General features: G+C 35.7%; 1 protein-coding gene across 1 annotated transcript; it reads right to left on the bottom strand.

The window, feature by feature from the left end:
- Positions 1 to 11: 11 nt before the first annotated feature.
- Positions 12 to 23,346, bottom strand: rad50 (RAD50 double strand break repair protein). The gene is made up of 28 exons (XM_005805439.3): positions 23,298 to 23,346; positions 22,060 to 22,193; positions 21,809 to 21,892; positions 21,273 to 21,424; positions 20,994 to 21,179; positions 20,683 to 20,887; positions 20,422 to 20,550; positions 19,364 to 19,529; positions 18,394 to 18,452; positions 18,046 to 18,180; positions 17,622 to 17,828; positions 17,079 to 17,261; positions 16,710 to 16,867; positions 16,443 to 16,618; positions 15,322 to 15,559; positions 13,694 to 13,883; positions 12,679 to 12,805; positions 11,922 to 12,115; positions 11,372 to 11,482; positions 10,939 to 11,031; positions 10,628 to 10,741; positions 9,441 to 9,568; positions 9,182 to 9,283; positions 7,937 to 8,059; positions 2,940 to 3,025; positions 2,684 to 2,826; positions 1,588 to 1,721; positions 12 to 656 (listed from the first exon to the last, which is right to left on the bottom strand). Exons 2-28 carry the CDS (start codon positions 22,186 to 22,188, stop codon positions 470 to 472), a joined length of 3,939 nt encoding a protein of 1,312 aa, XP_005805496.1. The 5' UTR covers positions 22,189 to 22,193; positions 23,298 to 23,346; the 3' UTR covers positions 12 to 469.
- Positions 23,347 to 23,603: the final 257 nt, after the last annotated feature.

Below are 23,603 nucleotides of genomic sequence, written 5' to 3'. Positions count from 1 at the left end.
ATCATTCCAGCTTTAGTAATTCTGAACATTTAATACCAGAATGTCAAACTTTTGAAAATGAAGCAAGGAAATGTAAACTGCAATGTCTCAGATTTTGAAGCACAAACTATCAATGCTTTCTATCTGAAAGCATTCGATCATTTAAAAATTATTTTCATTTCTTAACAAAGGCATGCTAAATTTCTTTAATACAACTCTGCAATCGGTGAATCGTGCAAAGACATGGAAGTCATTGATATATATGTATAACTTGTACTTTCAGTTTCTTACTTAGTGTTTATTCAAGTAAATTGAAAAAAAAAGGTTTTTTCAAGCTCTTGTTCATAGTATATAGTTACCGTAACTATAAGAAAATTTAAACGGTTCACAGCAAAGAGAGAGTAAATCAAACAGTGTGAATTTTATCAACTACAATCAAAGAATGAAGTGTTACTAAAAACCTTTAAAGCTATGCAACACAGTCAGTTTTTTAATGGAGATAAGACGAGAGAGAGGAGATGCTGCACTTGTTGATTTCGGAGTTCTGGTCCTGGTTCTTGCGGATTCGGTAGAAGTTCTCGATGTAGCTAGAGCGGCCCAGGAGCTCTACAAAGTCTTCATCGTGGGTGATGATGAGCAGCTGGAAATTGCGCTGACGAGAACGACTCTTGATGATTCTAGAGAGCACAGCAAAGAGATCAAGCTTAAGTACAACATGCTGAATACTTGCAACTTTAAAAGCAATGCAAAGTTGATAATCTCTAAATCTAACGAAAGGGAAACAGTGATCAGTGATTGCTTTGTTGAAAGATGATTAATGTTGCACAACTCTTACTCTACAGTCTTGCACATTTGCAATCTTAAAAAAAGTGTCTGTAAAATGTTTCGCAATCAGAAAAGGTTCACACTTTAAAAGAAAAGTGCACATGCACTGTTAGGATAGCACAGTATATCAAATCTAAATCATTACAATATCAATGTGTGCTATTATTAAACACGACCTGGATTTAATACTTGGTTTGTTACTGTTGTATTCAAAGAAATAGTAGTGAGTTTAAAAAACGGCAACCTCAAAATTGTAAAGGAATTTATTTCTATATCTGTTAATACATGAAAGACACTGCGCATTACTTTCCAAATTAAATAAAAATAAAAATAAAACCTGATCTAAAATGTTAACAATTAACTAAAGGTGAAAAATATTACAGTTTCAGCTATTTTTCTGTTGAAAACACTCCATAATGTCAATCTTGTTGTTCTGGAATAAGGATGCTGCTCAATTAATTCTATGCTCTTTATAATGACTTGATGAAGGTTTCTTGCTGGTAAGCCGGACTACTATTATTTTGAAGACAACTGTGTACACCATCAGTTGGATGGATTTTCACTGCCGCTGAAGTCTTCACTTGATACAGACTATAATGCAAAAGCTAGGTGGAGAAATCACAAGGACAAAAAAAGAAAGAAAGAAGAGTGAAGAAGATGTGAGTTAATTTTAATCGATCTTGTCACTGCACACTGTTTGACAGTTATTCTGCAGCTCTAATCACATTAGATACAGCTTCAGGTACGGATTTAAAGTTTTGCAAAAACATGAAAAGCACTAACTCTACAAGGGCATGTGCTAAGGACTCGATGTTCTCTCTGTCCAGGTTGGTGGTGGGCTCATCCAAGGCCAAGATCCCACAGTTCAGACAGAAAGTCTCTGCCAGGGCAAGACGGATGATCAGGGACGCCAACACCTGCACAGGAATGGCCATGATTGGGAAAAAGAGGAACTGATTATACAGAGCAGCTACACTGATACAACATAACGGTTCTGTTGTTCTTGTGTTGCTTATATGCGAACTGATTACAAGTCACGATTTTGTATACACTTAAGTTTAAATCCTACAGTTTGGTACAGAATAGAATTATAAATATTAAAGTCTCAAAAAAACACACATACTATATGAGTGTACTATGTGTTTCAAAGGTAGTCTTAAACTACAACTTAAAACTTTCAAATCGAGATTTTATATTTCTTTCCAACTTGACCTGTAAAATGTCCAAACAAATATTTTAATTAGCTGAAAGGCAGATCTTTATGTTATGAGAATGCTAGGTTTTAGGAAATGATAAGGAGTGTTTCAATTAATTTGACCCTAAATTCATGCCAAATATGGGCAATAAAGGAGTGGAGAAGAACTTCTCTCTAAATATCAAAGTGTTTATAATTACCACACACTTGGCAGGACAACAGCAGGTGACACAAAATTAGGGTTAGGGTTAGCTGCTGACATTTGTATCTATAGTTTAGCAAGATTTTTAAATCCCTGCTCTTGTGATGACTATACACTATCAGGTGTTGCAGAGGGCAAGATTATACATCGGAATAGCTTGTTATATCTCCATTACTTGCTCCCTCTGATTTCCTCATTATCAGCATTTCTTGTCATACAGTAATTGTGGAGAACTTTAAAAATATTTTTATGGTCTCATGCGACAAAAGCACGTGTACATCATCTCTCCTGGACCACAGTGGTGATAGCCTTTGATAATGGATTTGTCGTCTGCCGGTTTTTACTTGTATGCAATGCCTGTATTGCGACACATCAGCATAAATACATGGACTGCTACTGATTGACAATGTTTGTGTGTACATTTTATACATGTATAACTTTTAGCCATGCCAGGACAAATACAGAACTGGCAATGTCAGCACCTTCTGGCCAGCACTGCAGCGTCCTCTCATATCCAGAGCTGTGTCTCCTTTCACCATAACTACTCTGTAGTTGTAAACCCTCCTCTTGACTCCAGCTGATGAATTCTCATCCACATCCGACCTGATCTCCACATACTCAATATCTGAAGCAGATATGAGACACAAGACAAAAGACTTAACAGAGGAAAATATTGGAGAGGAACTACTTTGTATAAATTTGAAAATATATATATATATATTTGTAAAAGAGAACCACCTTGACCCCTGTAGGTGCTGCGCCACAGGTCTCTAATAATTTTATTGATCTCATCCATCTTCATACTGTGGAATCTCATGATGGTTCTGTGGAAAGCAGAAAGAAAACAACGGTAAAACTCAATATTAAAGGGGATGCTTTATTTGCACGCTGTCTTTGTTAGATTGAAAATACCAAAATAATCTCAGTAAGACATACCAAGTGTATTGTCAATCACGTGTTCATAAAATAAAATCCCCTCAAGATGACAAAAATGCACCATCATCAATTCCTAAATATAGGTTAAACAAGTTCACTGCTGCAAATGTGACTTTCACATATCTTGGTTACAAAATGAAAACTGCAGCAACATTTTTTTTTCTTCATTTAATACCGACATGTTAGATGATATATCTTTGTAAAAAAGATATGCAAACAGAAGACTGGATGCTGCCTTCCTGGATACCAAGAAATATTTTGTCTTTCATCTAGCAACTTGATGAAAAAGTCCAGTGTGGTTAAACAGACGAGTGATAACCATACAAAACGCAGTTTCTTCCTATGACCATATATGGGGGGTAGATGAACCACAGAGGAAAGTTGAAACTAGAAGTACTGGAGGACACCTTATCCAACAATCTGACCTACTGCCTTATGTACGCAACTGCTTAGTCAACAGATGTAATTACTGACTTCCTTGTAGAAACCGTATATATCTTCCAAAAAAGGACTTCTATGAATTCATCAGAAACTCAATAAAAGCTAATATAAGCAACTTAACCTGGATTAATGTATTAGGATATTAGGAATGTTGCTATCGTTCCTGTTATCGTTATCAATAAACACATTGGATATTTAAATATAAGAGTGATACAGCATTTACAGTGTTCCCAATCGAAGCAAAAGCACGATGCAGCACTATAGAAAATGCTTAAGAAAAACTACTTACTAGCATGGATTAATAAAATAGAGTTTCACAAAGACTCTTGGTATACTTTGGAAGCAAAGCAGTAAAGAGGAGCAGAGCAGGACCTATGCATTTTATATCACCTCTAGAACCCTTGCAGGACTTGAAGTTAGGGCTTTCCGTCCATTGTTTCAACAACCTCAATCAGAATGTTTAAGCATATTTTCATTGAAATAACTTGAACGAGACAAAAGTAATAATACATTAAAAAATAAATAAATTACTGGAAATTCACCAACAAAAATCAGTCGTTGCTTTTGAATAGCCATTGTCCTTTGTTAAAGAAACAGGCCTCACAAGGCAGCACATTTCTCTCTAGAATGCCTTGATAGTCTTGAGATTTCATTATTCCCTGCACAGATTCAAGACACCGTGTGCCAGATGCAGCAAAGCAGCCTTATAACATAACTAAGCTCCCTCCTCGCTTCATTTTAACAGCCGTGAACATAAATCTGGTGTGCTTCGCCCAAAAGCTCCAGTTTTGTCTCAACTGTCCAATGGACTTTGGCTCATTAATATGCATTGTAGTTAATTCCAGTTTCGCTTTTTCATCCTTGGTCGTCTCACTTGAAGTCCACTTTGACTCAAAAGACAACATATGGTGTGATCTGTACCTCAAACGTGGAGTTTACCGTTAATGTCTTTGTAATGTTGATCAGGGCTCTTTGTCTTTCTTCTCAATTTGCCATCAATTTTCTTTTAGACCTCTCTAGACCTTGGCTACTGCCACTGAACTCTAAACGTCTCAATAATATGTGCAGCTTTAGCCACAAAAGCATCAATGTGCTTGGAGATTGTCAAACAGCCTTTACCTTTAACATTATTGTCTATGATTTTCTTTCTAACATCCTGAGACAGCTCTTCACTTTCTATGGTTCATGTTCAGTATGGTACACATCATGTCATCAAATAGCACAATGACAACTTGTCACCCTGTAAGTAGGCTGACTCCCTGATTACAAGCTTGACGACATTTGCAATGTTAAGAAGTCTCACTTTAGTTTAACATATGCCAATAGTCAAATTATTGTCAATACCATAATGTTTGTCTGGTCGTTTCATTAGATTTTTTTTTAATCATTCAGTTGAACCAAATTTTAAAAAGAAAGTCTGATTTTTGTTTTGTTAATTTTCAGTACATTTTTCATTACTACTGCTTTTGTCTGTTATTTCAGTGGCCATTGTGGGTCATTAACAGCTAACTTTTGTCCACGTGTATTAGTCGGTCACACTGGTATAAGAGTGGCTAAAGCCTTAGAAAACGCTTTAGACCTGCTGATGTGAACTAGGTCACAATACTGACGTAGTGTGGTACCAGTGCAAACGATTTATCAGAATAGGAAAGGATGTGGCATGCTCAAGTTCAGCCATTACTTAAACTAATACAACACTAAGAAGAAATCAAACAAAGTAAAATATTATTTTGTGAACTGGACATTTATACTGCGCATCCACATATTAAAAAACTAATAAAGTTCAGTAAACTAAGTTTGCAGAGATTATAAATCTGCAAATTCAGTGGTATAAAAACACAGATATGATATAAGGGTAAAAGGATATCTTCATGTCAAAATCATAAAACCCTCTAACAAAAAATCTAAAAATATATCAAACATTTTAGCATCCTCCACAAATCACAATATAAGTTTAAAGTAGTTTAACCTCCATCTAGAAAGGATGATTTAAAAATTTAGAATCTAATCAACAAATTTTCATAAGAAGATCAAAGCATCTTCAGAGATTCAAGAAAATGCTCAAATTTGCCACAGATTGTAAAAAAGTTTCTCTTAGGTGCAATCTGGTTCATTCTGTGACCCAATTACCTCTTTATTTAGTTTCACTTTCCTAGGTAGTACTCAATATGCTCTACGCAGGAGTATGCAAAAGTGGTAAAGAGTGTGTATTACCAAAACACATCTGCGTCACACAGTAGAGGTTTCTAATGTATAAGATATAATTGCTATTATTAAGACACTATTATTAACAGCTCTTTAAGTCTTTTGAAATCTTGAGCCCCTTAATTATGGTGTTTATTTAAAAAGTTGTGCATAAAAGCTTTTATTATGAACTTAAAAATTTCAAATGTATTAAATGCAGTAATTACAAATGATTTATCTCAGTTTTTTTTTGCAATATAAGAGTTATTAGTTGTATTTGTACATACATATATACATATATATTTGTGCATATTTTTAAGCATGTCTGATAGTGGAAGCTTTTAAAAACTATATGAATAATTTCTAGTTGGCCATTTATAACGGCCAACTGTAAAGTTTCATTCATATTGCTGCCACCATTTGTTTTGTAAGGTAAATAACCCATTTACACTATCATTTTTACATTAAATATCTCAACTTGAAACAGACTGCTTTGTATTCAGACAGAAACTGTGACGTGAATGTATGGGGTGCAGAAAAAGGCTTTTTACGCTTGCTTTGCATCTTGATTAAACTGCACAATGATGCTCATAACCCACCCACATGCATGGGTAAATTGTGTGATCGCTCATTTCTCAGATGTTATCAGAGTCTGCGAGTGCAAACCTCCTCACATGTGCTTCCTTACCAAAATTTACAAATTTGAGAGAACCTCATTCTTAGGAAGACAATCTTACTAAGACTGATGACAAAGAATGGTATACAGTTACAAGAAGCATTTCACTGAAGTCAGACAAGGAGGACAAAAGGAGTGTATCATGCCCAACTTTTTTCCTCAACTAGTAAATGCATTTTGTATCTATCTTTTAAAATGTGAAACAAGGTAATTCTGTTGCTCAAGTTTGATTAAACCAATATTTGAACATTTCTGAAATACATATTTGAGGTGAACTAATTTTTCTTGTGACTGTATACATCCAGAAATAGGCCTGTCGCGATAAACGATAAATCAATTAATCGTACGATAAATTAAAACTATTGACGTCATTTTAATTATCAGCATTATTGTCTCGTCATTTCCATTAAACCAGTGTAAAAAGATCTTCAAACAATATTATCGTTTATCACAATAATTTTTGAGACAATTAATCGTTCAGCAAAATTTGTTATCGTGACAGGCCTATCCAGAAACCTACATTTAAATGTACATAGTCCTTCTCTTTATTTGTAGAATATAATTATGCTCCAAATCTCATGACAAGCAGTCAGATATCCACTTGTTGATATCGACTGACATGTCCATGTCCCCCAAATCAAATGTGTTGACAGGGGGGGAGCAGGGGAGCCTGTAGAGTGGTTCGCCCAGGGCGCCAAACTGGCTAGGACTGGATGTGGCTTTTAAACGTGACTCAGACCTTGATGCGGTTCTCCGAAGATAAATTATTCCTCATGGGAGTTAATATAAATCCCGATACAGATGAAGCTTTTTTACTAGAACGCCTTCCAAATCGTCCGGATTGAGTGAGAGATGCAGCCGCGACAGCGCGCTAGGTGGCCAACATGCAGAAGTGCCAGCTGTGTGATTGATGCACTGCCGGCTTCATATCCTGTTCAATACACTTATAAACTTTCAGGTGTTTCAGGAATTATTCTGCAGCATTACTGGTGAAATGCTGCGTGCAGAAATGTGGTGTATTAAAAAATTATTAGAGAAAAATTATTAGAATTCCGAGTAAAGTGTTACCCATACATTAAGTATGCTATCAGTATTCTGATAGCATACTAAATTCTGCACTAATGTTTGTGAATGCCTTCTCTTTAGTATGGTGATTATGTAATTTTTTGGATTTTTAAGATAATATCTATTACCTGACTTTTAAGTTAAGTAAATACCAGGGCCCAGAACATGTGCCACCTAAACCCAATGCTATTACTTTCATTTGAGGATATTTGTGTGATCAGTAATACTAATACACGGACAACCACTACCTTCAACATGGCATCTATTTTGAACAACATTTTAGACATGCAAAATTCCAAAGTGCAAGCAGTTTCAGTATTTCTCACGCCTGAATAACATTTAACCGCAGTCACTGGTGGTTAAAAGGGTAAGGTTTTGATAAATGCCACTTGTGGGAAAAAAAATCAGTAATTCAAACAAATCAGTTACTTACTGATCAAGGGCTTTGTAGTAGTGATCAAGGTCTTTAATGACCAACTCCGTGGTCCTCATGGTGATCATCTTGTTTTTGTAGCGCTCCTCAGCTTTGTCATACTGATCTTCTCTCAACTCTTTTCTGTAACAATTTAATTAAGAAAAAAATAGTAAAAAGAAGTTTTAAAAAAATACTAATTTTGAAATAATTTAAAGAGTGATCTTTCTCTTCTTACAAATATTTTACCACTTAATGAGTACCGTATTTTCTGCACTATAAGGCGCACCACATTATAAGGCGCACCTTCAATGAATGGCCTATTTAAAAACTTTTTTTTATATATAAGGCGCACCGCATTATAAGGCGCATAGAATAGACGCTACAGTAGAGGCTGGGGTTACGTTATGCATCCATTAGATGGAACTGCGCTAAAGAGAATGTCAACAAAATAGTCAGATAGGTCAGTCAAACTTTGTTAATAGATTACAAACCAGCGTTCTGAAAACTCTGTTCATTCCCAAAATGAATAAACAGCTGTTTTATTATTTTCCCCGAGGTAAAGTAAGTGATGTGGTATTTTTGTGACACAGTTTATCTTTTAACAACAGCAAGGTATAACATGTAGTGGAGGGAAACTTTTCCTCGATTCAATAAACACGTAAAAACAGTCTGATACTTTTAAGGTAAATCAAATGTTAGTGCAATCACAATATATATCCACTTCTGCACCATTGATTCGTTCGTGTTAAATTCTCTCGCTGCTACTCTATTCCCGTGTTCTACTGCGTGACTCATCGCCTTGAGCTTAAACTCTGCGTCGTAAGCGTGTCTCTTAACAGGAGCCATTTTGGGGTCTTTACACAAAACCCAGCATGCACCGCGTGCTTCTTCTTCTACGGGGGATAATTAAGTCGGCGGCTGCTTACCGTAGTTGCGAGACCTGTTGTGGCTCAATATTGGTCCATATACAAGGCGCACCGGATTATAAGGCGCACTCTTTAAGGCTTTTGAGAAAATTGAAGGTTTTTAGGTGCACCTTATAGTGCGGAAAATACGGTACTTGTCTTGGAGCTATATAATGTTCTATTCAGTAAATCCACAGAAGTAATTCCAGAAAAAAACAAGATGCAGTGCTACTCTACAGAGAAGAATATCCAAGCTACTAAGGGGCTTTCATTTGGGTTCCACAGATGAAAACTAAGTGATATGATGATAAACACTTCGGCTGATACTGTTTCAGTTCAGTTGACATGACAGTTTTACCTGTAATGCAGAATCTCTTCTTCAAAGCCTTTCTGCCGACCGAGTGCGATGCTCCGGTTCTTCTTCAACTCTTCTAACTTGCGTTCTGCATCACGACGTTCTCTAAAAAAATCCACAGAAAATAAAATAGAGAGGGTTGAAACACTAAAAACATTCCACTCAGGGGATAGTGAAGAGGCTATTAGTCTTGGCCTATCTTGAAGTGCTACTGTTTGTTTTGTTTTTCAACAGACTAATACAAATTGTGAAGTGCTCTTACTGGCGCAGCTGCAACACCTGCATGTTGCCCATCTCTTTCATAAGAGTTTCTCGTTTAGCTACAACCTCCTTCAGTTCCTCAACTCGTTTCCTTAATGTCAGATTGTCTTGTAACCAGCGCTCTTGGACCTGAAGAAATAACAAATATGCAAGAAACAAATACATAATAACAACACTGTTAAAGAAAAATGTCCAAAGCAGAATGTTGAGGGTTCAATTCTGGTCTCCAGATTATTTGTCAATTACATATTTAAACCAATTCTTTTATAGTTTTTGGAAAAACTATAAAATAAGAAAAAACTTGTTTAAAGAATTAAAAATTCCAATTCTGCTGGAAGTCTTGTTCTATTGCAGCCTGAACGGATTACAGGTAACACTTTATTTGAAGGGGTTTGCATAAGACTAACATGAGGACTTTTAATCCAACAAGAAGTTGCATTAAAGGTCCATTAAAAGTATTTACCTAATGACACTTCATTGCAATAGTCAAATATTCATGAAGACTCCTTCATGTGTGTAACAGGTGTTATGTCATGTTTACGACAGTGTCATGTCAATCTTATGCGCATCCTTTCATGTAAAGTGTTACCCATACATTAAAATATCAAAAACACTTTTATGGCTTATTACATCCCTGTGCATCTTCTGGTTCAATACAGATGCCAAAACCTACAATGCCTATAGATCCCAAAACTTCGAAAGTCTTCACACCAGCTCAAGAATTGAGCACAGACAGTTCCAGAGAATAAGTTTCCATGACCATGACGTATCACATGCGGTTTCACTGGAAATAAATATTTCCACTATAGCAATGGAGACAAGTTCTGTCGATTGATGAATCACGCCTCCCTCTCTGGTAATCCACTGAACGAGGCTGGGCTTGGCAGTTCCCAGGAGAATAGCACTTTCCTGACATTACTGTATCAAATATCAAAGTATGGTTGAGTTTTCTTCACTCATTAAAACCATTTACACAGATGAGAGCAATTGTCAGCCCAACCTGGTAGCGTTATGTACAATCACAAATTTTTCATTGATTGGAAAAATACATGATTTTTGAGTTTCTGACTGGCTCTTCTCCATTCAAGGCTGATCAAACATTTTGTTAACCTCCAATTTCTGTTCTTCTTTAACACTATCATACCTCAATAATATTAAAAATAAAAATAATGAGCCAAAAGTCTGTACCTTTTGGGTATCTATGTCCTGACGGATGTTTCCCATCTCCTTATTAATCTTTTCTTTCTGCTTCTCAGCCTCATGGAGCTGAGTGTTGGTTTCTTGAAGCTCAGATTCCTTTTGCTGCAGCATGAATAAACAGTTGTTTGATGCAGTTAAAATTAAAAAAGAAAAATGGTCGGTAAGGTTTATCATATATTAAAATAAAGAAATAATTGCAATTACTTTTAAGGGAAAAGTTGTGAGTGATTACAGTGCTTTCAAAAAATTAAAGCTAAAAAATGTAAATGAATATTAACCAAAATCAGTGAACAGATTACCTCTTTATATTCCTCTCTTCCATCATCCATGTATTTTTTAATATCTCGTTCCAAACTGGAGACAGACTTTACCCTCTCTTTAATGCCATTGATCTGTAAAGAAACAGTGATTACATTGTAAAACGCACAATACCTGAAATGAAAACAATGCTGAAAATATAGATGTGTTTTTGTGTTTACTTAAAGTGTTAAAGATATTTAACTTGAGCCGCATGCACAAGAGGTTAGAAGTGAAGTTTATCTTTTACTATATAGTACATCACCAAGTCTTAAGGGAAAGCAAAAAAACATTGACAGGTGACATGACAGCATTACTAAAAGCAGAAAAGAATGTCAGAGAAAGAAGTTTAGAATCTGCATTGTACATCACGTGTTGGAGACAAACACCAAAAGTTTGGAGATGACTGAGATGAGAACATGAGTAAGCATCAACCTTCTCTTGGCCTTCTTCCTGTTTCTTTCTTTTATGCTCCATTAACTCTTGTTTCTCTTGTTGCAGCTTTTCCAAAGCAGCAGACAGAGGTGACAGTTGTTCCTTTGCTTCCTGTATGAAAAAATTGTTGGCAAATATTACTGGAAAATCAATTCTTAATATGCAAATACCAAATTGTATTGTCACAAGAACAATATATCTGTTCTTTAGAAAACAACATTTAAGCAGATCTTATACTTTTCATTAAGCCAGTATTTCTGTATGAAATATGTTTTTAATAAAGAAATGGTCTGATATAATATACTAACCTAAAATGTGCTGTTTTCATAAGATAAGTGAAAAATAATCATAATTAAAAGAAATAAACCTTAAAAAGATTAAACTGTGTATTATTCTATTTAATATGCTTGTCTTATGGAATTGAGTTATTGAAAAGTAACTTTTCAATAATATTCAGATTTGTTGAATTGGTCTGTATGCACAAAATGATGTGTTATCAAGTTTGTAAAAAGTACATGAGAATAAAAGACATGAATATTATAATAATTACCCTAATGTCTCTGGTTAAAGCCTGAATCTCTGCAGTAAAGTCAATACATTGCTCCTCCAGCTGCTGCTGTTTCTGCATGTCGCTGCTTAGCTGCAGCTTCTCTGCTCTTGTTTCATTTACGGCACTTTTCAGGATCTGAATCTGGTCCTGTTGGTCTTGAATCAGCTTACGTTTCAGCTCCATTTTGCTAGAGGCTGGAAAGAGACAGTGTCAGAGACAGAAAAACAATTTTATGACACAATCTGCTAATGACAAAGAGTTGAATCAAAAGTGGATCAACTTTGATTCTTAAGGCATGATGCTAATGTGCAAAAAAGATTCATCAGGTTCTGCTTTAGAGTATTGTTTAAAAAAATAAATAAATTTAATAGGTATCTGCATGAGTGTACATTTCTAAGAGGATTCTTTTAACTAACACATTTGTAAGCTAAATATCTTTTTAAGATACTAAAAAAACTATTATCAAAAATGTTCCTTTTTAAACATTATAGTTAGAATCTGACAAAATGTTTTTCTTTTTAGAAAATTATCCAAAAAAAATTTTTTTTGTTTTGTTTTTACACTGTATTACACAATACTCTGTATAAACAAGTATGACTTGATTAAAACTGTGTGCTGTAATGTTGCTTGCAGGCATGCTTGAGGTTAAGCTTTTAAATAGTAGTTGAAGTCAAGGCAATTAATCAAGTAAAAAAAGCAAAACTAAAACATTAAAACTGTAATGCACTGTGGAAGTTTGTGAATGAGGAAAACCTACTGATGTCCAGCTTGTGCTGGGTTTCTTGTTTCTCCTGACTAACTTGCTGAATGTTTCTAGTCAGGTCTACTCCCTGGAGTTTAGCTGCCTGCTGAGCAATTTTTCTGTCCAGCTCTTTAAGGTCCATCTGCAAATTTACAAAATATATGAATTAGCACACGACGCTTGAAGGTCTGCATTTAAAATTGACAACTTATGTTTTAAACAAACACAGCTTGGGGAAATTGTTTAACAGTCAACAGTAACACACAAAAAATATACATATACACATTTAGGCCATGGCATTCTGACCCACTGAGAGGTTGAGTGAATGACACTCCTTTTCTTGTTGAGTGGCATATTCTGCTTGGAAAGCCTGCTCTGTCTTTGTTTAATGGAAATGCAGTCAAACTTAGAACCAGTTTTGTTTCAACTGCACCAGCATCAGGCCCAGTCTATGAAAACTGGTTCAACAACGGCACCACTTTGTTGTTTTTCATTAAGGAATGCAAATATTATTACATCAAAACTCTAGAAAAAAAAATACATTTTGCATTTAAGATAAAAAACCTTTGTCTATAAATATGTTCTACTCAGGATTCATTGAGTGGCATAGTTTTAGCTTCACCCAGTTTAAATCCTGTAAAACAAAATCTCCTATTAAGCACCTTTTGAGATCCAATTATTAACTTGGTTATTAAAATGCTTTTCTTATTTAAAAATGACACAAAAAGCAAGATTCAAATGAAATGTTTAACATTATGAAGTGGATCTGTGGTGACTGGCTGGATGGGAAAATCAACCTGATCTAAAAAGACTCAAATGACAACTTCGGTTACAGACACCTCAAATTAATCTTGGTTGATTCTCAGAAGGATCAGATCTGCCCTTGTAGCAAAAGATTTTCATGTAATGGAGGCGAAAGGCTAGAATGTTTATACTAATTGTTGAGGAGATTAGCTGGGCGTCTGTTAGAAATGTGGATGAACCAGAGAAAAGCTAAGGTGATGAGAAGATGCAGAGGGAACAGTGGTACCAAGTATCTGTCCATCAGAGAGATGTCTTGTAGACAGGCCTTGGCTGTTTCCTCCTCAGACATTAAGGTACCAAGCAGCGTTTCCTGTTCTTCTACTTCTGCCTTGAGCCTCTCGATTTCTCTGTTCACAGTCTGAAGTCGGTTTCTCAGCTCAGGCAACTCCTTCTCCTGAGACTGTACAATGGCCTGTCTGCAAAAAAATAAATTAGTTAAAAAAGAAGTATGTAGTATTTCTTTCAAACTTTAAAATCCCAAATTAGCAGCATACTTCAGAAATACAGCTGAGTATCTGGTAAGTAGCAGTTGTGTGGATTAAAATGTCTTGATAATGACAGAATAATGGGTAGACTGGTTGGAGATGACAGAAAGGCAAAGAGAGCTCAAATAATCACTCTTCACAACCAAGGGGTGAGAAAGTAAGGTAGGTACGGTAATTTTAGTTTTATAGCACATTTTCAGCAGCAAGGCAGTTCAAAGTGATTACAGTACCATCTTTGAAGACACAATACATCAACTCAAGAAAACTACACCAGATGCCACTTTTATCAACTAAGAACAGGACGGCAGACATGATTCTAACAAAATTAAAATAACAGTATGGACAATAACAAAGCAGAAAAATGTTGACTGATCCAGTGGGTCTTGATTTCATCCATAAAACATTGGGATATTTTTCCTTTCCACCAGGAAATATCAATCAAACCCCACAGGATAAATCAGTCCTACCAGGCCCACCTCTTTATACCTCAAATCATCTCAACTTGGTATATTGAACATCACAGAGAGTTCACTGTATTTTAGTGGTCTCCACTTTCACTTGTTTTCAATCCAGCTGTGCAGCTTTGGGAAGATGTAGGATATTAGCATCATAGATGTGCATCTGACCAATATGCAACAAAATATCTGAAAAACATTTTTAAAGAATTGTTGAATCAATCAACCACAAGGAGTTAACACAACAGTGATCCAAACCAGTTTTAGCAAGATCTACCTCATCAAGAGTTCAGTAAGTCTGTGCATGTTTTAGTTTTATCAGTAGCCAGAAAATTCAAACACAACAAAAGAATTTAAACAGAAAAAGAAACTGCTGGGTCACTGCATAAGAACACAATTCAAGTATTCTTATGAGGTAAAACTTACATCGTATGATAATTTAGCTCCATCTAGTGGAACTGGCTGGAAGTTTACTAACTGTGCTGGCCAATCTACTTTGTTTTATTTAAACTTGAATTAGTTTGAAGACTGTTTTAAACTATAATACCTTCCTGTGAAAAAAATAGTCATAGAAAACTATGACAAAAATGAAGCTTATGGACAGAAATTATTATTTTCATTTCACTACATTGACGACACTTATGAATATCCAGATATTTCATTTTCAATGAGAGTCTCATATTATGTGTTCCTTACTATTCTATAATTTTACAGACCAACCAAAACAGAATGGTGAAAGCAGGACTAAAAGTCTGTAACTGCATAAATAATGCTACTTTTAAGAAAAATATTAATCTCTGCATCTGCAGGTAAAAAGATTATGAATTCATTCATTTCTTTGAAGCAATAAAAAAATTACAGCTTTACTGCTCCATTTATGTTTTTTTTTTAACTAAGCAGTTAAATCAGCATACCTCACAGGTTTGAGTGCCATCATTTCATCCTTCTTCCTCTCCTTCCTCTTCAGGTCCTGCTCTGTGTTCTTCAGTTTGTCAGGCACCAGGCGTAGCTTGGACTGCATGTCGCTGATAACTTCCTGCAGGTCAGATTCTGAAGGAAAGGTCCGCTGGCACACAGGGCAGCAGGGCTCCCTCTCCTCTGTCAGCTGGCTGATGAACTGAGTGTACACTGCTGTGGCTCCTGCTAACATGGCTTTAACAGGACAGGTGGAAAAAGAGAAAAAAATAACATATTTACACAACAGTGGTAAACGCACACACTTTTATCCCACAGTGCCAAAATAAATTCATTAGATTTATCATAAGTCCAGGAAACTTTTATAAACCCATTCCAAGTTGCAATTAATAATAAGTTAAGAAGTTGCAATTAATAAATGTACAATTATGGCCAATAAGGTTCAAGACTGACTCACACAGACAACTTGTATTTTACAAAGCTGACTGCTTTGGCATTTATGAAACTGCCCAAAACTTCTTTTGGACCGATACCATGAGTGGGGAGTTAACAAGTTAATAAGGATAGGACATGAATAGAATAAAAGGGGAGTGGTGACTTTAAAAAAAGGTGTTGCTCATAACCTCTCCTTTTTATTTGCTTTTAGCTAGACATTTATGAACTTCTGAATGCTCAAGAAAGCCTAGCAAGAGCCAGGAGAATTATCTCCTAAAGGGAATTCAGTGTAGGGACTTGGCTGCCGCCACTGCAGTTTGTTAGGAAATTAAAAAGTCAAATGAGATACACAGATCGGGGGAAACTTATAGATACTGGCCTGATTTGGGGAATGGCTGCAAAGAAGATAAACTGAAAGTCTGCAGAAAGTACCAGGACTGGACTGCAGAGGATTGAGGGAAATACATGTACAACAGCTATATGAAGATCAAAACATTGACATTTGAGCCAATGCCTGGAAACTACTTCCATTTAAATCCAATCAGGAACTTTGGGTTCTTTCTCCAAAGTCTAGGGAAAAATACCAGCAACCTTCAACTGTTGATAAAACAAGTATGAGCCACCATCTCTACAATAAATAAACTGTTTTGTGTAGATGTGTAAATTTCAGCTCCTATCCAGTTACCTCTTTGTTTGGATACTTTCTCCAGATCTTCTTGCAGTCTGCCCAAATCCTGCTCCAGATCCTGACTGCCACACACGCTGAAGAACTTCTCTTCATCGCTGCTTAGTTGTTGTTCCTTCTTCCGCAAATCAGCAGCAATATGGCTTTTGTTCTGCTCACTTGATGCCAAGTCCTTACTGAGATTCATTAGAACAGTAACAGACATATAGGTTTCAAAACTCTTTAACTCAAATAGGTTTTTCGTTTAATAAAATAAACCCCACTCACTTTAATTTGGCAAGTTTGTCCCTTGTGCTATTGATTTCCTTGGACTTGGAATAGATCCAGTCTTCCAGTTCTCTCTTGTTGGGAAAATGACCCAGGAGGAGCATGAGATCCTCGCCGTGACGAGCCTTGGTTTTCCGTACCTGCTCCTCTTTCTCTGTCTGGGAAGGTGAAGAGGAAGCATGAGAAGAGAACAAACAGAAGAACAAAAGATAACATTTGAAAAAAAAAAGAAAGACAGAAGAATGTAGAGAAAGTAGAAGATTAAAAAAGGTTTGATTTGAACAGCTTACCATGATTTAATTAAGCAACAAACACAGAAAAAGAAATGAAAGGACTGAAACTATATTGCAATGTGTAATAATTTCATACTTTATCTTTCTTCAACATGTCCATCTGCGTGCGTGCAGTTGTGTGCGTGTTAAGAATTTGCATCTCTTGATCGAGCCGTCTCTGCGCCCGGTCAAGCTCAGTCTTTTCTCTCTGGAGTTCCTCAATCTCAGTCTTCAGCTCTTCGACATTGGAGCTCTGAACGGCACGTTCCAGCTCACGCTCCTGACGGGGAAAACCAACACAGAATGAAGCTGGTAAGTGTGTGACTGAAATATGCCAAAAAATAAAAGTAGACACTTTATGTTACAGAAATATTTTTATTCATATGACAACTTAATTGTTATATTTGATAGTTCATACAAAATCTTTACATATACCCAAATAAAAAACTGGGAAATGGTATGAAAAAAAACTGTAACCAATGAGAATAATATGACAGCAGTTATAAAAAATCTAAAGCTGTTGATTATTTTTTCAAATAATACAACAAGGCAAAAGTTGCAGTGCAGTCAACTATCATCAGAAGATAAAAAATTACTTAAGATGTGTGTCATCAAAGTGCATAAATGTGAAGGATCTTACATTTTTAGCCAATTCATTTTCCAGCTCTTGCAGTCGATTGGATGACCCTTCGAGTTTCTGCAGATCCGCCCTGATGTTCCTCAGTTCCTGCTGCTTCTTTCCCTGCATGTCCCTCTTCAGCTCTACGGTTCTCTCCAGGCCAGTCTTCTTATCCCTTATTTCATCGATAGACTGCTGCTTCTGTTGCTCCTTTTCCTGCAGACCTGCCTACAACACAATAAAAAGAACAATAAACAAAACTGTCAAAATTCTATTTATTTCAAGTGAAATTTAAGTAAAGTTTGATATTTTACTTGTCAAACATTATTTAAAGTTTGATAAGTTATCAAACATTAATTATCAGAAAACACAGAAGGACGCACAAAGGTCATTGGTCCAAAAAATTGGACAGGAGCGTTTTGGTTTCAGTCCAAGTATTTCTTACTATAATCTGACTGAGTGTCTCTTTCTCCTGCTCCAGTCTTTGTGTGACGTGACGATGAAAGCTTTCAAGCTGCAGAGAGGTGAAGGGGGGGCGGTCGTAACCCTCCATCTCCAGATGGGATGACAAAGAGCGAACCTGTGAGATGCAGAGGATGAGAGAGAAACCAAGGAAAGCTGTTGTTTTCTTGAAACTTTTGTTTGATTACAATACCAGAACAAATTAAGATTATTAAAAGCTCCTAAACACTGTACAATAATGTAACATTTTTTAACTCTTAGTGGAAACACCAACTATCTTTCATCGTCAGCAAGTCAGTATAAGAGTGCATTTCTCCATTCTTCTTCTCACCAGAGTGTCACGGCTCTTGACGTTCTGAGTATGGCGATCAGCTTCCAGCTGAAGACGACCTGAGATGAAAATAAGGAGCTTTCATCAGTTATTGCAAAGGTTTTACTTAAGCTTAATCAAAGCAACAAACTCAATGCAGTTCCAAATGAAATTCATGTGGCTCATATGCCGGAGCAATTATCCTGCATGTTGAAGGAGAAACTAAGAATGAGACAAGAGAATTGGTCTTCAACACCTACAGTGTCTTCCAAAAGCATTCACAAACACTGAAATTATCAAAATTATCTTTTTTTCTTTATTTTACATTTTGTTCACTTAAAAATAAAACTGTAGTGTATTTTATTGGGATTTTATGTGATGAAAAAACACAAATTGCACATATTTATGAACTGGATAGAACATATACATCTTTTTCAAAAATATACAAATTAAAACTGACTAATGTGGCTTGTTTTTGTTTTCACCACCTTTTATTGTGATGCCACTAAATAAAATCTACTGCAACCGATTTCCTCCAGAAGGCAATCGGATTAATATCTTTGGAAGACAAGGGTTGTCCAGAGGGAACAGCAATCAAAACAATGTTTAAAACTTCACAGTTTAGTTTAACTTTGATCAGTCACATGTAAAATCTAAAGAACATTAAAAACACAAGTCTTCAACAATAGCAACCAAATACCTAACACATTTTTCTGCACAGTGGGACCTGATGGAACCCATGAATGCAACTTTAAACCAGAACTTTTTTGATGCAAGGCAACACTGCAAAGAGCCATCTCACCATGCAGCCACAGAAAATCATTGTAAACAAAAGCTAATAAAGAAAACTAAATGTGATTAATTGAGTCTTCCATCTTTATATAAAGCTTAAAAGCCAGAGCAGGCCTACAAGTAAAAAATATCAATCTATACCCCTAATCATTTTAAAATCAAGAACATTAGGGATTGTTTAAATTTACATTTTCATTACCTTGCTCGACCAAGAGATCGGCCTTCACTCTGTTGAGTCTCTGACATTCCCAACCGGCTCTCTCCAGCTCTTTCTGGCAGTCGGTCAACCTGCGCTCCTTCTCCTTCACTGTCCTCTGGTGGTTCTGGTAAATGTCTTGTAGCTCCTCATCTGAACCCTGAAACACCTGCACCACAGATGGTTCACTGGTTTAAAGTGAATCTCTACATGAACAAGCACAGCTCAGCATTTTTTTTCAGATAACAATGGTTTCAATAAATAAATAAAAAAACATATTTCTAAAACATAATTCTTATACATATATATGTACGCTTCCTACTCATATATATGTGTGTGCGTGTATTAAAGCTCTAACAGTTTGAAAAGTTTTGAAAAATGTATAACAGAAAAAAAAACATTTTTAGAAGTGTTGCAATTATTCCTCTGTTATACATGGCCATCAAAGAACAAAAATTATTTCACATTTATGGCAAGTAAGAGACTCAGGCTGTTCTATTTCTCCAATATTTGTTCAGTAAAATTAACAATTAAATACAAAGAGATACTTGCAGCCCAAAATGAAAAGCAAAACATACACTTCAAAGATGAACAACACTCGCACAGCAAATGATCAGAAGTTTGTAAAGCTAAATGAATAAAAAAGAAAATAAAACCAATGAGTTCGCAGAAGATCACACAACCTCAACTGACTGAACGTGACATTTAGATTACGTTACAATATCTTTGCTTTGGAATATTGTTGACACTTCCTAAAATTCCACAATCTCATATCATCATATTGCACTCCTTCAATATTTGTTTGCAAAACAAAATGAAATAGAGGAAAGATAGACAGCTTTGGTGATGCAGCACTTGGTGGAACAAAAGCTCTCCTTGCATAGCCTGTAGTTAAATCTCATTTATGTTTTATGAAGTGAAAAATATTTTATGTTAAGATGCACTTGTTGAATCTGCCACCTGTATGAATTCACCACACCAGCTGAAACTCCCCAGTGAGCTCTCGATAAAACTGACATTTCTTTTTAGTTATTATTAATATTCAAGTACTGTTGCTTTACCTGTTCCATGGTTTCCTCCAGTTCTTTGTTGTCCTCCTCCATCTGTTTCTTCCTGCTGTCCAAAGCCTTAATGTCATTGTCCAACTTCATTACCTTCCCCAGTTTCTGGTCGAACTCCATCAGTCGATTCTGACAATAATTAAGAAGACTGATTAAAAGGTAAGAATACTGACAAATCCTCAACATGGACTGGCCGTTAACCCTCACTTATGCCGATTGCTACTTGTGTTAGTTTCAGTTTAAAATGCACAATTCACACACCTCAAGCGGTTCAATATGGCTCTCCGTCTGTTGGACACTGTCTTTGGAGGCCATCAGCTGAGCCTCCTTGGTGGCCACAGTCTCTCTGAGCTGCTGAGCCTTCTCCTTGTTTTGCTTCAGATAGCGTAACTCCACTTGGCATTCTTTGACTGTCTGACTCTGTTTGAGACGCAGCTGACGCATTGTCTCCAGTGCCTTAATATATCTACACAATGTAAACAGTAATGATTAATTATATGGTGTTATTGTGATGTGTTACGGAGATTGGAACCTCAGCCATTCAATGAAATAAAAATATCTGCTGGACTCACTTGGTTGCAGCAAAGATGGAGTCAAATTTGTCTTTGAGTGCTTTGCCCTCACTAAGTGGCCAGTTGGAATCTTCTTGGTGACAAAAGATGACATGATTCAGCACCGGCTTGGAGACTCCTAAAGCAGAAATCATCTCCCGATCCAGCTCACCACACTTAGAAGAAAGGCTTACTTTTTCACCATCTCTGGAAGAATTAAAACAGGAGACCAACATTTTCATTATAAAAGTTTTCAAACACTAGGTAAAATACTGCAGTAGTTTATTGAAAGTGTCTTACTTTATTCTAGTAATGACCTGCTCTAAGCTTTTGAATGAATAGTTCTTTGCTTTCTGTGTGCAGGACATGGAGCGCTGGATGGTGACTTTCTCTCCATTCACATCTGAGAACAAGAGTCGAATCTGAGCTCGTACATCCGTCTCATGGGCATCCTGCAATGGCACATGATCACTTTAAAAATCCAAAAATAAATTAACGACACCAACAGACAACATCATCTGACAAGCCAGAACAGAATTAATTTATTACAAGAAATGTTATTCTGGGAAATCAAAAAAATTTAACCTTCATCTTTTATTACTTTTTTCTTCAAAAATCTTGAATAATCCTAAAAGAACTTTAGGGAAAATTATAAAAAAAAACAACATATTTGTCTTTAAAAATCATTTGAATCAAATCTAGCTTTTGAGAAATCTACATTTTATTAGATTTGAGGTAATGACTAATAAGGTCTTAAATGAATAATTAATTATAGTACTTTACAGCTATACTTAAAGATTCTCTCTAAGAAAATGATGAAATATTCATAGACAAACCTTTGGATCATGAACAAAAGCTCCTCCTTTAGATCCAGGGGGAAGTTCCCCCGATGTTGCATACTTGAGGCATTCAATAATAGTCTGAAAACACAAAAACATGTGGATTATATTGTACAAAGAGATTACAAACTGTTATAAAACATATCAAAAGTATTTCGGAAACTTCCGCTTAGCTATCCTCTTCTGCGGAGCTTTAAGATAAAACATGGCCATGCTTAATAGTTAGGATTATCGTCATGTTTTCCTACCGTTTTCCCTGCTCCGTTGGGTCCCACCAGAACAGTCAAAGGAGTAAAAAAAGAAATGATTTGTTTGTCTTTATCCTCAATCCCAAAGCTCCTCACTCCGAGGATGCTCATTTTGTCTATCTTCGACATTTTTGCTTTATGAAAGAGAGAAAGAACAAAGGCATTTAAAGTATAAGACAAATGCTTTAAAGATGAAAATGTCTGCACCAAGGAAGGATCAGCTAAAAAAACAAATAAAAAGAACTTAATGTTAATAACTATTAATAGCTGTGGGTGTCTTTTGTTTGTTTACTTATAACAAAGGTGAAAAAAATGTACAAAGCTGAAATGCCCCAGTCAGGCTTTTTACTGCCAATGGTGATTTCAAGTGTCTAATGTGTCGATTATGACTTTTGTCACACATAACAGAAAGAAATGATAGATGTGGAGTAGATTTGAATTACTTATAATTAAGGTGTTGAAAGATTTGTCTCAATCATGCATCAAAACATACACCCCTACTATTTTGAGTTTTAATGCATACATGGAAAAGAAAAATAAATTTTAGAATATTTAATAGGGTAATTAAAAATGAGAGTCAATCAAAAGAATCTTGAACCATCCTTATCGCTGGGCAATTGATTGGTGCAACTAATACGGTAACACAAAGTATAGCAATATTGTATTGAATCCCCTATATTTATTGTAGACAATATCTGAAAAATATAAACAATAAAATATTCTTCACAAAACAGCTATTGTAAAACAGATACTTTCATGCATCTTTTCTTTTAATAATGTTCTAATCAATTTCTAGCCAAATAGAAGAGACTATTTCATCCTTTATCACCAGATTTATCACGTCGTGAAGTTTGTAAAGTAATAAACACATAGCGGAAAGAGCCTTTGAAGTTAACGCACGTGTTCATTTTAGAAGTAAAAGCTTATATTTTACAATAAAATTACGAATTAATTATTAAACAACTCTGCTTGACACAATTGCAGAAAGTTAGTTTGTTTTCAACTGAGATTCGCGTAGACGGCTACCTTTAAAACTTTTTTTTTTACTTTGTTACAGAATTTACAAGCTAAAAATGTTTACCTGTTAGCTAACGACGAAGTTTTGCGCCACTACTTTGCGGTTTAACAGCTAATAAAATGCATTTTGAAGTACTCAGCCGTCATAGAGATACACTGACAGTAATATGGTTACAAAGAGCGCTCGATAAACATATATATAAACAATTCAACCCTCTTACCTTGGACAGTGGCTGCACTTACGAGCAAACGGGAAACTACAGTTTTCGCGCTGTGAGGGAAAGTGACGTAAGGTTAGTTGTTCACTTCCGGTCTCAAAATCACAACATAAACTATAGAACGGCCGTTCAAACACAGTTAGCATTTCATTTTATTGCAAAAGTAATCGGTAAGAAAATGAAATTGTTATATATTTTCATAAATACAGTTTTTAAAAAAGAAAAAAAAACCTGACTTTGAAAGTTTAATAAAAAGGTATCATTAATTCAACTCGAATGTTATTAACTTGTTTTTCATTTAGTGTGCAA

Source organism: Xiphophorus maculatus, chromosome 11 (genome assembly GCF_002775205.1).
Source record: "Xiphophorus maculatus strain JP 163 A chromosome 11, X_maculatus-5.0-male, whole genome shotgun sequence".
NCBI classification, from domain to species: Eukaryota; Metazoa; Chordata; class Actinopteri; order Cyprinodontiformes; family Poeciliidae; genus Xiphophorus; species Xiphophorus maculatus.
Note: the sequence above shows the minus strand (reverse complement) of the source record. Positions and strands in the feature narration are given on the sequence as shown.

Bases quoted from the DNA above. Each gene is read 5' to 3' on its own strand.
- rad50 (XM_005805439.3), bottom strand. From the start codon at position 22,188: ATGTCGAAGATAGACAAAATGAGCATCCTCGGAGTGAGGAGCTTTGGG. The intron at 20,551-20,682 runs GTGTGTGAATTG...AATTATTGTCAG, and splicing joins GCCATATTGAACCGCTTGAG to AATCGACTGATGGAGTTCGA. The intron at 10,742-10,938 runs GTAATCTGTTCA...TTCATGCTGCAG, and splicing joins GAAGAGAGGAATATAAAGAG to CAAAAGGAATCTGAGCTTCA.